Below are 16,026 nucleotides of genomic sequence, written 5' to 3'. Positions count from 1 at the left end.
TAAGTTGCGGAGGGCCTCACTAAGTAACTGAGGCTGTCCATGAACCGCGATCCTCCAGTCTCAGCCTCCTGAATGCTGGAATTACAAGTGTGTGCCGCTATGCCCGGCTGGAGATTTTTTTTTTTAAAGGAGAAATGTCTCCTTTTCTGGGATCATTCTTGTACAAAGGCAAGATTCAAATTCCCCTAAGGTTGGCCCTAAGATTCTAGGATTCAAGGCTGGGTCTTAACTCGGGTGTCTGTTAACAAATAGCAGGGAGGGCTAGGGTGTATGGGGTATAGCTCAGTGGCAAAGTGTTTGCCTAACACTGGGGGTGGGAAAGACAGCCAGACAAAGAGAGAAAGCGCAGCAGGACCCCAGGATTAAAACTTGGCATCCTGCTGGATGTGGTGGCCCACGCTTGTAATCCCAGTACTTGGGAGGCTGAGATAGGAGGATCACAGGTTCTTGGCCAGCCTCAGCTACTTAGTGAGGCCCTCTGCAACTTAGGGAGATCTTGCTTCAAAAATAAAGAATAAAAAATAGGGCTGAGGTAGTGTAGCTCAGAGGTAGAATGCCTCTGGGTTCAATCCACAGTATCAAACAACAATAATAACAATAACAACAACAAACAATAAACAAACAAAAACTTGACATCCTCCCCCCCACACCTTTTTCCCCTTTCCCCATCCAGGAGCCTTCCTTTCTTCAGCCCAACCTCTCTACACAATATTTCTTATCATTCTTTCTATTTCTCTTTTTCTTGGGGGAAGACCCAGGGCCCTTCTACCTCTGAGATACACCTCCAGCCAGCCCTATTCTCTATGTTTTTATTTTGAAGGCTGGCCTTGAAACTGGCAATCCTCCCAAATACTGGGGTTATAGACATGTGCCTCCACTCCTGGCACAATCTTCCTTCCTTCTTTTTTTCCTTCCTTTCTTCCCTTCCTCCTCTCATTCCTTTCTTTTTTTGTGGCACTGGAGATGGAACCCAGGGGCCTTCTAACCTCCGGGCTATAACTCCATCCCTATTTTATTTATTTGGAAACAGGATCTTGCTAAATTGCCGATAGCCTCACTAAATTGCTGAGGCTGGCCCGGAACCTGCAGTCCTCCTGTCTCAGCCTCCCAAGTACTGGGATTATAAGCATGCACCACCATGCCTGGCTATAGTATTTCTTTTATTGGACAAAAAGAGGGGGAAACCAGTTGTATCTATGAAGTTGAAACTAAAAAGCCAGTAGTTGGAATTTTTGTTGTTGTTTAAACCAAATAAAGCCAAGACACATTTCTGTAGATGTTCCCCAACACGGCTCCATCAGTTCACAGAGAAACACGTGCAGGGAAGCTGAGCTGCACCTTTGCTTCTTGGTTTCCCTCTCTCCCTCCTGTTGCTAAACAGCATGCTTTCTTGCTAGACAAAGGTGCTGCTGGCCAGAGAGAAGAGTCACACGGAGCAAAGAAATATAAAATCATTTTTCTGGACTAAATCAACTTGGGTCAGTTCTGAGGCAGGCTGCAGGGGGTAACTGACTCCAGGTGATGAAATGGCGGTGGCTAAAGCCCTTTATAAATATAGGATCTATAGGAGAGAGAATTCCAGAGAGGAAGAACGACTGAACTTTTGTGTAGAAAGATGGCTGGGAATGGCAGCAGACTCTCTTCTTCTGTCTGTCTGAATTGGTTCACTGGTGTTTCTTAGCAGCAAGCAAATGGATGGAGCGGTCTTCTAATGCTCCTTCTTATGCAAGGACTCTGAGTTAGGTAATAGAATCAAGGCAAATCTAATCCGAGATGCTCCCCAAGCCCACGTTAACGGGAATGGAGCTTTATAAGGGGATGCTCCCTGGAGCCCCTCCCCTCTCATTTCCTCCCCTGATATGCAGGGATTAGCAACCTGGGCAAGAGAGGCAGCTGGTACAGCTTTTGGGGGAAGAAATGCTGTATTACGACAGCAAGGGGTGAAAATGGACTCGGCTCTTTCCACGAGAGTGGAGAAAGAAGCGGAGAGACGGGGCCGCAAGGCATTTCCACTGAACTAGGCTCTGATACATTTGCTTTCAGTAACGGAGGAGGGAAAAAAAGAGGTTAAACAAAACAACAACAATAACAACAACAACAACAAAAACAGGTGGGGTTGGGTCCCCATGTTTTTTGGGATCTCTGAAAAATTCCACCGCCATGGTAACCACAGATAGCTCCGAACTGCAGGACAGGTCACTGCACAGCCCCTTCTAGCTGGAGGAAAGGGACCCCCAGTGAGAAGCTATTAACAAAGGCAAAAGACATGCAAAACAAACAAAATAATCATGACACAGAGAGAGGGCCAGCAGACAGCCCGGCTCTGTTCTCCCCTCCTGCTGCAGGCTCCTCCAGACAATGTAAACAGTTAATTTGTTCACCTGCAGGCTCTGGGCAAACAGAGGCCTGGTCACACCTGAGTGGATAACTCCATTACCCCTGTAATGCCAGCGCGGTAATGTACACAAATTCTATTACACGGCAAACCTTGCTTTCGGGCATTTGAAATACCAATCAGGCCAATGTCCACTCCCTTCTTTGCTTCCAATTTATTCTTGGTGTATTGGAGCTGCACCGAAATGGCACGAGGGTGGTGTTGAGTGAAGGATCCGGGAGAAATCACGAGAAGATTGCGATCTCACTCAGCAAGGCCTGTAGGCCTCCCCCTCTCTTGCAAACGGTTAGGTCAAAATTTTGTTTCTGGTACTAGGGAGTGAACTCAGGGGCATTCTCCCTCTGAGCTACACCCCCATCCCTATTTTCTATTTTTTTATTTAAACAGGGTCTTGCTAAGTTGCTGAGGGTTTCACTAAATTACTGGGGCTGTCTTTGAACCTGCGATCCTGTTTTCTCAGCTTCCCAAGAACTGGGATTCTGTGCCTGGCTTCAAGTCCGGATTAGTCCTTGTTTAAAAGGGGCCTGATTCATTGGAACCACTGAATGGCAGTTTGGGTTAGGTCTGGTCTACTTCCTAAGAAATTTATGGAGTATTTCAAATCCAGACAAACCCTTGGCCTAGGCAGTAATATTCATAAGATAAAGGTAAATGGTAAATGATGGCTTAGTAACACAATGGGTTTCAATTCTCCTTTCTGGAGTCTACCTACTCAGTAATTAAAGAGAAAATTGTGCTTATTTAAAAATATGTTTGTAGATATTGAATGGCTGCATAGAGAGAGGTCTTTTTAGTAAATTCTTTTAGGGGAAGAACCTGTTATCTCCACCTACTTACAGAATATGTGTGGCCTCTCTTTACAAGAATGATTTGACCTGATCCTTCAAAATGTAGTCCAGGAGTTTGGAATCTATATCAGCGATGGCAATAATTCATGTTTTTAGCTGGGTCTCTGGTTTAACTGATGACTGAGGAAGAGGATAGAGTCCCACACAGGACTGGATTCTCTATCTTGGCTTAATCACCACTTACTCAAACCAATTGAGCTAACTAGCTCTGACTCCTCCCCCATTTGTAATTTTATTATGGTCTCGTTTATCTATAAATGAAATAAGAAGGCAGCTTTCCTAGCCAGAATGTTTTCAATAGTATTATGTGGTAATAAATTATGTACCTAGTGATGACCTTTAAATATCACAAGTCCTTGAAAAGGATCAAATTTCAGTTGGCATAATTATAGTATTATGTTTACTTTATGGCATCTTAACATTTGAAAATTAGCTCCTGAATCCAAATTTTTATTTTTGTTTTATTATTATTATTTTTGTGATACTAAAGACTGAACCCAGGGGCATTCTCTCCTGAGTTATATCCCAGGCCTCCCCCTTTTAGTTTTGGAACAGGGTCTTACTAGTTTGCTGAGGGTCTTGCTGGTTGAGGCTGTCCTCAAACCTGTAATCCTTCCGTCTCAGCCTCCCAAGTACTGGGATTACAGGCATGCACCACTATGTCTGGCAGAATTTAAAATTTTAATTATAATTTCCTAACATCTATAAATAAATGGGAATTTATTCCATGTTTGAGGGAGCCAGAGAAGTGTTATAACATAGGCTAATTTTGGTTCTGTCGACTGTACCATCAAGAGTGAAAAAAGTCAGCTTTGGGTCCAAGGCCCACACCCTGTCCTTACCTTGCTCAGAATGCGGATGAGGTCACCTCGCTGGAAGGACAATTCGTCTGGCTGGTCGCCATGACAATCCCATAGGCCTTGGTAATAACTGGCATAGTCCACTGATCAAAGAGAAGAGAAATCAAAGTTTAAAAAATTCTGGTGTTTTTTTTTTTCCCCCATGGAGCCACATTTTCACTGCAAATGGAAACTAGGATTCTGATATGGCCCTCAGGAAACCCAAGATTCAGGGGGGTCCAGATGAAATACAGTCAAACACTCAGCATGAGCAAAGGACTATGGGAGAAGGAAGGAGATCATTAACTAACATTAAATATTTACAGATCACCCCTAGTAGGATGCTGTTTAACAGTATAAGATATGTATTTATTAATAAAAGAAAATCAGGCAGGTAATTTTTCAGTTGGTTTGTAAATAAGCAGCATGAAGTTTCCCGCCAGACTTTCTTGACCCAGGGCCTCCAAACAACCCAGCCCTTCCCTTCACTGTGCATCTAAAGGGACAGAAGCCTGACTTCTGCAATTTCCAAGCACGCTCCCGCTCCACAGTTCACGTTCTGGTCTCCCCCCGTTACATGGAAGCTTCATCCTGGGCTCTTTCCACCCAGGTGCTCTATGAGGTAATCACCGAGAAATACTGAAACGAACAGCCCAGTCTGTAAGCGGAACCGTGGGGGTGTCTCATCCATTACAACTAAATTCTGGGTGGGCTGGCCCTTTTCCAGCATCTCATTTGTAGATCCTGAGCATGTCTGCCAAGATTTATCTGCAAGTCCCTGGGGGGAACAGAAACCAAAGTGATCTGCATTAAAAATGAAAGCAGCGAGGGAGGACGACAAACCCCGCCTTAGAAGCACCGGAGAGATTTACTGGGACTTCTCAGCAAGGCTGGATGGCAGTGATGCCACAGGACAGCCATCGATTCTTAACAATGAAGAAGTTGTATTGATCCTCTTCTACCCGGAAAGGTTAAACACTAGAGTACCAAGTGGGAGAGGAGTGTGGATTTGAATAGTAGGCGAGCTAATGCCCACCGGACTCAGGACACGCTCCGTTCTTAGGATCCGCTGCTGTAAGGCAGGCGCTGACCAAAGGGGAAATTGGACTGAAGGGATTCAGGAGTCCTGTGTTCTGGTTAAAGTGTCTGTGGCAGCCGGGGGTGGTGGCGCACGCTTGTCATCCCTGCGCTTGGGAGGCAGAGACAGGAGGATCGCGCAGGTTCGAAGCCAGCTGCGCACGCGCGCTGGCTTAGGAGACCCTGTTTCCAAATAAAAATGTAAAAATAGGTCTGGGAGTGTAGCCCGGAGGTAGAAGGGCTTCCAGGAACCCCAGTACCACCAAAAAAAAAAAAAAAAAAAGTGTCTGTGGTTTGGGGGGACTCTGTTCTACCAGTTCCCACTTTCCCCAACATGTGTTCAGATCCTCCCGTGATGCTGAGGATGAGCAAAGACGGGGGCAGGTGGACCGCGGGGGCACAGGGGCCTTGTCTATATTTGCCCCTTTCTACTTGGTCCTAACTTAGGAGCAATTTATTTTATTTTATTATTTATTAATTTACTTATTGTGGGTCTGGGGATAGAACCCAGGGGCATTCTATCTCCGAGCTATACCCCCTGCCCTAGTTTTTATTCTTTATTTTGAAACAGGGTCTCACTGAGTTGCAGAGGGCCTCACTAAGTAGCTGAGATTGGCTGCGAACTGGATCCTCTGGGCTCTGCCTCCCAAATGCTGGGATTACAAGTGTGCGCCACCATGCCCGGCTGCTTAGGAGCAATTTAAACAAAGCACAGGGAAGCAAGAGCCTGTGCGTCTCTGGAAAAGAACTTTAGTGGGAATCCTGAAGTGCACAAAATCAGGGAGGGACGGAGCTATCTAGTTAAGATTCAGAGATTGCAGACAGAAGTAAAAATGCCAGCCAGATAGAAACGTGGGCATGTTTTTTCTTTCTTTCTTTCTTTCCTTTTTGTGGTACTGGGGGTGGGACCCAGAGGCTTTCTACCTCCGGGCTAGACTCCTAGATCCATTTTATATTTTATTTGGAAACAGGGTCTCACTAAGTAGCTGAGAGCCTCACTAAGTAGCTGAGGCTGGCTTTGAACCTGTGCGATCCTCCTGTCTCAGCCTCCCAAGCGCAGGGATTACAAACCTGCGCCACCACGCCTGGCATGTTTTTTCTTTACACAGAAAATTATTTGTATATGCAGTAGACAATAGAGGGCAGCAAACAAAATACAGTGAAAACACTCTGATGTAGAATTAGGAATGTATTTGGAAGAAAAAATATACAAGGAGAAAAATGCTAACTGTTGAAAAGACAAGCCAGGCATAGTGGCGTGTGTCTATAATTCCAGGATTTGTGAGGCTGAGACAAGATGATTGCAGGTTCAAGGTTAGTCTCAGCAACTGAGTGAGATCCTGTTTCAAAAATAAAAAATAAAGCTGGGTGTGGTGGCGCACACTTGTAATCCCAGTACTTGGAAGGCTGAGACAGGAGGCTGGCTGTTCGAGGACAGCCTCAGCTACTTAGTGAGGCCCTTTGCAACTCAGTGAGACCCTGTTTCAAAATAAAGAATAAAAAACCAGGTTGGGGGTGTAGCTTGGAGGTTGAATGCCTCTGGGTTCCATCCCTAGGACCGCAAAATAAAATAAAATAAAATAAAAAATAAAAAGGGATGGGGGTATAACTCAGAAATAAAACCCCTTAGTTCAATCTCCAGTAACACACACACACACACACACACACACACACACACACACACACACACACACACACACTATTGAAAAGACAAAGCTTACATTTTTGAGGTTATCAGTACATGAAAAAATAGAGAAATATCACTCTTTGAAAAAGAAGTTTTCCCAGAGGTTATATTATGCATTTTCAGTTGTCATGGAGTTGATAAATCACCTGAAAATTTTGACTAAACTTAGGATGAGAAGTATATCAACATTAATACTCTTATTTTTTTTTCTTCTGTGGTACTGGGGATGGAACCCAGAGGCTATTCCAACCTTCGAGCTTTGAGCTACACCCATAGCCCTATTTTTTATTCTTTTTTTCTTGCAGTACTGGGGCTGGAACCCAGGGGCATTCTACCTCCAAGCTATACCCCTAGCCCTATTTTTATTATTCTTTATTTTGAAATAGGGTCTCACTGAGTTGCAAAGGGCCTCACTAAGTAGCTGAGGCTGTCCGCGAATTGCGATCGTCTTGTGTCAGCCTCCCAAATGCTGGGATTACAAACGTGTGCAACCATGCCCGGCTTAACATCAATAGTCTCCATGCATTTAAATAGGATAGAGAAAATCTTATTTATTTATTTTTTGTACTGGGGAATTTAACCCAGAGGCATTCTACCTCCAAGCTATATCCCTAGCCAGATTTTATTTTTGATTTTGGAAGCCGGGTCTAATTAAGACACTGAGGGTCTCACTAATAAGCTGAGGCTGGCTTTGAATCTGCCATCCTTCTGTCTCAGCCTACCAAGTACTGGGATTACAAGTGTTTTCCACCACACAAGAGAAAAAATTTAAAAAAAAAATTGATTTTTAAAACACAACTTTGTGTTTCTGAGTAGTTAGAAGACTGACAAAGAGATCATGGGTTTTTCTGGCCAAGCATACGATCACTTTGAGGGTCAGTCCCCACCCCAAGATGTGCCTGGATGTTGGAGAGCGCCCAAGATTATGCATGTCTTTGGGGCATATTATATGAAATGTGATATGATAGGGGGTACAAGAGGACCTGAGAAAAACATCTGGAAAAATGACCTGAGCTAAAAGATCACAGGAAAAGCAGGAAGCAAGGAGGAAATCAGAAGGCATCAGGTGTGGGGGGCGTAGGGGGACACAGGCGAGGTCTTGGTGTTTAGGAACCCAGGAGATAGTTTAACCAAGCATAGGAATCCTTAGAACTAGAACCATTACAAAAGAGCTTGAAAAAATGAAATAGGATGAAGGGTTTAAAACTGGGAAACTGTTGAACCTTCCATCTAGATGGAAGTATTTGGGCTTTAGTAATCAGTGAGTTCTTCAACTGGACAAGACTGGACCCTGTCCTGCAGACTCCCTGTTTAGCACGCCTGTGACCTGCTGATACGTATATGTACAATGTCACTACCTCATTCCTCAGCATCCAACACGCACCTACTAAGTGCACCTAGAATTCTGCACTGGCCATGCAGGCTTCCTGCTCCTAAGGCTACTATTAGTTGGGGAGGCACCATGGAATAAATAGATATTTATTAATTTGTGAATGTAATATATCTGTAAATAAGTTGAGGGTGTTGTGAGTAATAGGGGATTTAACATAGCCCAGGCTGGGCCCAGGGGCACATGCCTGTGTCCCAATATTTGGGAGGCTGAGACATGAGAATCTCAAGCTAGAGGCCAGCATTGCAGGGTAACCTAGGGAGACCCTGTTTGAAATAAAATTAAAATGGGCCGGAGGTATGGCTCCGAGGTAGAACTCCCCTGGCTTCAATCTCTAGTACGTCAAAACAAAAGTGAAAACCAAAACAAAACCCTCCATAGACTGAGGGGTTGGGGAAGGCTTCTCTGAAGCTTCAGTGGTATTAAAAACCTTGACCTAAGGCTGGACCTGGTGGCGCACGCTTGTAATCCCAGCGCTTGGGAGGCTGAGACAGGAGGATGGCACAGGTTCGAGGCCAGCCTCAGCTACTTAGTGAGGCTCTCAGCAACTTAGCGAGAATCTGTTTCCAAATAAAAAATATAACAAATAGGTGGCCGGGCTTGGTGGCGCACGCTTGTAATCCCAGCATTCGGGAGGCTGAGACCTGGAGGATTGCAGTTTGCAGGCAGCCTCAGCTACTTAGTGAGGTCCTCTGAAACTCAGCGAGACCCGGTTTCAAAATAAAGAATAAAAAATAGGGCAGGGGCTGTAGCTCAGAGTTTGAATGCCCCTGGGTTCCATCCTCAGACCCGCAAAAAAACAAACAAAACCCATATACATACATATCCATATCCATATCCATATCCATATCCATATCCATATCCATATATTAGGTATTGGAGTATAGCTCATGAGGCTGAGGCAGAGGAGCTTCATTCCTGAAGCTGGTCTCAGGAAGGGCCGGAAGGTCTAAAAGTCTGCAGGGCTAGTACAGCTTCGCCCTAAACCTGGCTGGCTCACCCTCCAGGGGCTGGGTGCCTGCGGACCCTTGGGTTTCTTTAGAGCAGTGCAGGGACCTGAGAGCTGGAGAGCGAGGCTTGCCTCTTGCCTCCGCGGGCTGGGTTTCGGTTCCTTCAGGTTTACATGACTCTGGCAGCAGCCCGAGATCAGAAACGGTGCAGTATTCTGACCATTTAATTAATTCAAACATCCTCATTCTCATTTTGAGGACATTATTCCATCTAATTATTTTTTTTTCCAGTCTGTCCATTTGGAATGAAAAACAAAAGAATAAAGCTTAATGCCAGCATTTCTCAATGTCTCTCCAAAAAAACGTAACTCTGCCCTAAATAAAGCCTGGTAATTCAAAAGCAAAGCACTAATATATTCAGCATAAAACAGACAGAGGACCTAGAGCAATAATGACACCACTAATAACTAAAACAGTTATAACAATTAACAACAATTACAATGATAGAGAAGCTAATGGGTATGATCGCTGCATTTAAATTGCTAGCGAAGCTGAGAGGGACTTTTTCTAGAGGAGAAAGGGGAGGGGGGCCGGCCTCTTCTCTTTATCTCATGGAAGGAAAGCTGAGTTCCAAGCAAACACAATGTCACAGGAAGAATAGTAAATGACCAAGTCTAAAAAAAAAAAAAAAAAAAAAAAAAAATAGTATTGTTTTTTCTTTTCCAGGTATTTATTGCAAAGCATTTGTTATTCCATGCCAAGTTCCTTGTGACCAGTGCTAGTCATTACTCCTGTGGCTGAGGCTAAGCTGGTATTTCTGCTGACAGAATGGATGAAGATTAGGCTCAAAGACATGGAAAGTTCTAAGGTAAAAGGACCGGGGCACCTTCTGCCTCTCCTTCTCTTTAGGGGCAACAGAAACTGTATCACTAAAGGCAGGTCAACATGTGTTCACATTTTTTTGGGGGGTGCTGGGGATGGAACCCAGGGGCATTCTACCTCGGAGCTACACCCCCAGCCCTATTTTATCTTTTTAGTTTGAAACAAGGTCTCATTAAATTGCTGAGGCTGGCTTCAAACCTGCGATCCTCTTTGTCTCAGCTTTCTGAGTACTGGGATAACGAGCCTGTGTCGCCAGGCCCAGGCTCACATTTTCTTTTCTTTTCTTGTCTTTCCTTCTCTTCTCTTTTTTTCTTTTCTTTTCTGTGGTACTAGGGAATTGAACCCGGAGCATTCTACCTCTGAGCTATAACCCTAGCCCTATTTTGCTTATTTTTTCATGGTATTGGGGATTGGGCCTAGGGACATTCTACCTCTGAGCTACACCTCCAGCCCTCCTATTTTCTTTCTTTCTTTCTTTCTTTCTTTCTTTCTTTCTTTCTTTCTTTCTTTCTTTCTCCCCCCCCCCTCTCTTTATTTATTTTTGCAGTACTAGGGATGGAACCCAGGGCCATCTACCTCTGAGTGACACTCACAGTTCTATTTTTTATTCTTTTTTTGTGGTACTGGGAATGGAACCCAGGAGCATTCTACCTCTGAGCTACACTCCCAGCCCTATTTTTTATTCTTTATTTTGAAACAGGGTCTCACTGAGTTGCAAAGGGCCTCACTAAGTAGTAGTTGAGGCTGGTCATGAACTGTGATCCTCCTATCTCAGCTTCCCAAATGCTGGGATTATAAGTATGCACCACTATGCCTGGCCTATTTTTTATTCTTTATTTGAAAGAGTCTCACTGAGTTGTGGAGGGTCTCATTAAGTAGCTGAGGTTGGCTGCTAATCTGGGATCCTCCTATCTTGGCCTCCCAAGTACTGAGATTACAAGCACGAGTCACTACACCTGGCTCTATTTTATTTATTTATTTTTTGGGTACTGGGGATTGAACCCAGGGGAGTTCTACCTCTGAGTCACGCTCCCAGCCATATTTTATTTTTTAGTTTGAAACAGGATCTCACTAGGTTGCTCAGTTGTCAAGGTTGTCTTCAAACCTACGCTCTCTTGTCTCAGCCTCCCAAGTTTACAAGAGTGGTTTACAAGAGTGGGCCACCACACTCAGCTTTAAAAAATTTTTTTTTGGTACCGGGGATGGAACCCAGGGGCATTCTAACTCCAATCTATACTCCCAGTCCTATATTTTATTCTTTATTTTGAAACAGGGTCTCAAAGGGTTGCAAAGGGCCTCACTAAGTAGCTGAGCCTATTTCTAGAACCGCAATCTTCCTGCCTCAGCCTCCCAAATGCTGGGATTACAAGCATGCGCCACCACACTGGCTTTCACATCCATCCATCTCCCTCTCCTCTCCTCTCCTCTCCTCTCCTCTCCTCTCCTCTCCTCTCCTCTCCTCTCCTCTCCTCTCCTCTCCTCTTCTCTTCTCTTCTCTTCTCTCTCTCTCTCTCTCTCTCTCTTTCTGTTTTTGCGGTACTGGGGATGAAATCCAGGGGCATTCTACCTCTGAGATATACCCCCAGCCCTATTTTTTATTCTATATTTTGAAACAGGGTCTTACTGAGTTGCAGAGGGCCTCACTAAGTAGCTGAGGCTGTCCTCGAACTGCAATCCTCCTGTCTCAGCCTCCTGAATGCTGGGATTACAAGCGTGCGCCACTTACGTCTGGCTCACGTTTTCTTAAAGAGTGAGAGGACTGCATCAATGAGGTCTGGTGCTGGGCGCCACCATCTAAGTTATGGAAAAGAGGTAAAACCAAGAAGACAGATGCAGCCAATCCCACCAGAGAATGGCCCACTGAGACTGGACAAACAAACAAACAAACAAACAATCAATATCAACACGCCTAACGCAGTGGCCCACGGGAAGCTCCCTGAAATTCTCCTGACGCCAGGCCACAAACGGCCACCATGAGCCGGGTGTGGTGGCACACGCTTGTAATCCCCGCGCTTGGGAGGCTGAGACAGGAGGATCGCACGGGTTCGAAGCCAGCCTCAGCTACTTAGTGAGGCTCTCGGCAACTTAGTGAGACCCTGTTTCCAAATAAAATATAAAATGGGTCTGGGAGTATAGCCCGGAGGTAGAAAGCCTCTGGGTTCCACCCCCAGTAACACCACCAAAAAAACCAAAAAACCCCAAAAAAACAAAGGACCACCATGTTCAGTCCACCATGCAGACTGTCTCAGGCTTTATGAACTATCCCAGAAGGAAAGTGTGAAAAAACTCCCCAAACTCCACTGACTGGGGCACCAGAGCGCGAAGAGTACCTTTTGCTTATTTTCAGTACGATTTGCTTATTTTTAAAACTTTTAAACCTTTTTCTTAGTACTAGGGATTGAATCCAGGGGCATTCTACCTCTGAACTACACCCCCAGCCTTACTTTATTTTTTATTTTGAAACAGGGTCTCACTAAGCTGCAGAAGGCCTCACTAAGTTGCTGAGGCTGGCCCCGAACCTATAATCCTCCTGTCTCAGCCTCCCAAGTACTGGGTTTACAGGCATGTGCCACCAGACCTGGCTAGCTCTTTAATCTTGAGTTCTGAAATTACAATGGTCCTTACCATTAGTATGATTTGCAAGTAGGAAACACTCATGTATCCATGATTCGTATCTCGTTTGCTCTTTTTATTGGGTCAAAATTTTATGTGGTATGCCGGGCCTGGTGGCACACGCTTGTAATCCCCGTGCTTGGGAGGCTGAGACAGGAGGATCGCACAGGTTCGAAGCCAGCCTCAGCTACTTAGTGAGGCTCTCAGCAACTTAGTGAGACCCTGTTTCCATATAAAATGGGTCTGGGAGTATAGCCCGGAGGTAGGAAGCCTCTGGGTTCCACTTCCAGTACCACCAAAAAAAAAAAAAAAAAAAAAAGAAAAAAATTTTATGTGGTAGAGCAAAAATTTTGGGTAGACACTCAAATGTCACCACTTAGTTTTATCACAATAAAATACAGAGGCCCGGGGGAAGGGTGGGCAGCCTCCAGGAATGCCTCCCGTTCCTTGGTGCGGCAGTTCTCCTTGGGCGCGCACTGCCGTGGCCCCTTCGAGAGCCTCCCAGGTGAGGTGCAACTGTTTTTTTCCCCTCTTGAAACTGCTGGATTCTTATAAGACCACAAAGGTGGTCTGTCTCCTTTCTCACTTTACTTTGCCCACATTTTCAGAACAAAACAAAACTAAACAAAAACCAAAAACCGAACCAACTGTCCCAAAGTCAGACTGGTCAGGGCGTCCAGGTATCTATGTCTCCAAAGCTGCTTTGTAGTTGACACGGGACCCATACGCAAACGGAAGGTGATTTTGATATTAACGGGAGAGTGGGTTTTATTTTTGGTTCCGTGGATGTTACCTTTTCACGATAAAGAAGGGAGATAAGCTCTCAGCACCCAAGACCCTTAGTGTTAGAGGGTTGGGCTGATGGGCTGAAACTTAGTGAGAATCTGAGGTGTTGAAGAGTCACTCATTAAAATAACTCTGTTACTAACAGTCATGCTGTAAACGGAGCTCTTTATAGATTGAACAATCAATACTACAAGGCTGAGATAGATTTTCTAGGTAACAGAGGAAAATAAAAGAAATTGTATCTTACAGGGTCATTAGCACTCAATAAGGATACACTGAATCCCATCCCTCCTCCCCTTTTTGATAAGATCTGCTTGGGCCCTGAAAATGTTAGCGCTTCCATCAGGGACAAGCACAGCATTCCTGGAACAGAATCCATGGGATGGTGGAGAAAAGCACTTGGATTTGAAGGGTAACCTTGCTAGCCATACTACCTTTTAGGCGAAAAAGGAGAAAGGTCAATTTGTTTAATATTTCCCCCTCTTTGAAAAGACACGTAGCTCCTGAGAAGAGTCGAAGCAGGCTAGGTTCCCATGGTCGCTTGTCTGTGACCTAAGAATCCACACTAGCCCCACCCTCTCTGCTGTTTAAAGCCCTTCCTGGAGGCTGCCCGCCTTCCCCAGGCCTCTGTACTTTATTGTGATAAAACTAAGTGATGGCATTTGGGTGTTACATATTCGTTGTTGTTTTGATAGCTCCTTTGGCGAAAAGGCACTATATAAATTCAATAAATAAATAAGTAAACACAAATAATAGAAATCCCTGCCTCAGATTCTGCAGAGAGAGCGAAACGTCGTCCTGTTTTGTTTTTTAATCACCCAGTCACCAATCATTACAACTAGTGGGGGGTGTAAACCACGGGAACATATTTCGAGCTTGCTGTACTTTAACAACACCTAGTTTGGAAGCAGGAAACGTAAGGATGAAAGGGGTTTTTATGTATTTTTTTTTTAACCTACTTGAATTATACCTGTTGGAACAGTTAAGAAATAAATCTCTTCTCTCCTCCCAGACTTAACCGTAGAGAGAGGGAGGCGAAGGGAGGGAATGAGATGAGGGAGGGCCTGGAACTGAGGTTTAGATTCTGCCAGACTGATGGTTCCTGAATGGGGTTTAATATGATGCGGACCAGAGTTAGTCTACCCAAGATGTCCATGTGAAGTGTGTTCCTCCTCCTCCTCCTCCTCCTCCTCCTCCTCCTCCTCCTCCTCCTCCTCCTCCTCCTTCTTTTTTTCTTCTTTTGTGGTACTGAGAATTGAACCCAGAGGCATTGAACCTGGACTTTATTTTACTCTTTTTTTTTTTTTTTCAGAACTGGGGATTGAACTCCAGATATTCTACCTCCGATCTCCACCCCCAGCTTTATTTTATTCTTTATTTTGAAACAGGACCTCACTAAGTTGAGGAGGGCCACACTAAATTGCTGAGAATGGCTTTGAACCTGCCATCCTTCTGTCTCAGCCTCCCAAGTACCGGATTACAAGTGTGTGCTGCCACGCCTGGCCTTAATTTTATTTTTATGTTTTTTTGAAGTACTGAGGATTGAACCTAGGGACGTTCTATCTCCAAGCTACACTCCCAGTTCTATTTTTTATTCTTTATTTTGATATAGGCTTTCACTAAGTTGCAGAGGGTCTCACTAAGTAGCTAAGGCTGGCCTAACCTGTGATCCTGTCTTAGCCTCCCAAGTAGTGGGATTACAAGCATGTGTCACCACACCCAGTCTTTATTTTTTTTTTTAAATTTGATACAGGGTCTGGCTAAGTTGTCCAGGCTGGCCTCAAGCTTGTTATCCTCTTTCCTCAGCCTCCCCAGTAGCTAGAATTAAAGGCATGTATTACCACAGCTGGCTTCACTAAACTTTTTTTTTTTTTTTTGTACTGGGGATGAAATACAAGGGTATTCTACCTCCCAGATACACCTTACCCCTATTTTTTATTCTTTATTTTGAAACAGGGTCTCACTGAGTTGCAAAGGGCCTCACTAAATAGTAGCTGGGGTTGTCCTTTAACCGTGATCCTCTGTCTCAGTCTCCCAGATGCTGGGATTACAAGTGTGTACCACCATGCCTGACTTTTAACCAAACTTTTAAAGACTCACTTTCTATAAAGAATGAAAAGGGAAAGAGGGCTTTACTGAGTGGACAAGAAAGAAAAGAAATGAAAGAAAGGAGGAGAGAAAGTGTGGAGAACAGGGCCAGATAAACAGGGGGAGCAGGCAGGGAGAAGAGGGAGGAACTCCTGAGCTAAAGATTGTCATGGGCCGGGCATGGTGCGCACGCTTGCAATCCCCGCCCTTGGGAGGCAGAGACAGGAGGATCACGCAGGTTCGAAGCCAGCCTCGTTTCCAAATAAAAATATAAAATAGGTCTGGGAGTGTAGCTCGGAGTTAGAAGGGTTTCCAGGAACCCCAGTACCACCACCACCACCAAAAAAAAAAAAAAAAAAAAGTGGTCATGAACTCAGAGAAAAAAACAGCTCATATGTAAATGAGCCCTGCTTCAGGCTCAGTGGTCGGGGAGGCGCCCTTACAAAGAGAAGGGGGCTTCCAGGGGCACCT

The 16,026-nt window shown here is 44.8% G+C and overlaps 1 protein-coding gene across 1 annotated transcript in view; it reads right to left on the bottom strand.

The window, feature by feature from the left end:
- Positions 1 to 16,026, bottom strand: part of SKAP1 (src kinase associated phosphoprotein 1) — a gene marked incomplete at both ends in the record, with an annotated part of 332,420 nt that overhangs the window by 25,366 nt on the left and 291,028 nt on the right. Inside the window, one exon of the mRNA XM_080713532.1 lies at positions 4,086 to 4,186. Coding sequence (XP_080569658.1) covers positions 4,086 to 4,186 — 101 coding nt within the window. The remainder of the gene's footprint in view (positions 1 to 4,085; positions 4,187 to 16,026) is intronic.

Source organism: Muscardinus avellanarius, assembly GCF_963383645.1.
Source record: "Muscardinus avellanarius genome assembly, chromosome: 16".
NCBI lineage: Eukaryota > Metazoa > Chordata > Mammalia > Rodentia > Gliridae > Muscardinus > Muscardinus avellanarius.
Note: the sequence above shows the minus strand (reverse complement) of the source record. Positions and strands in the feature narration are given on the sequence as shown.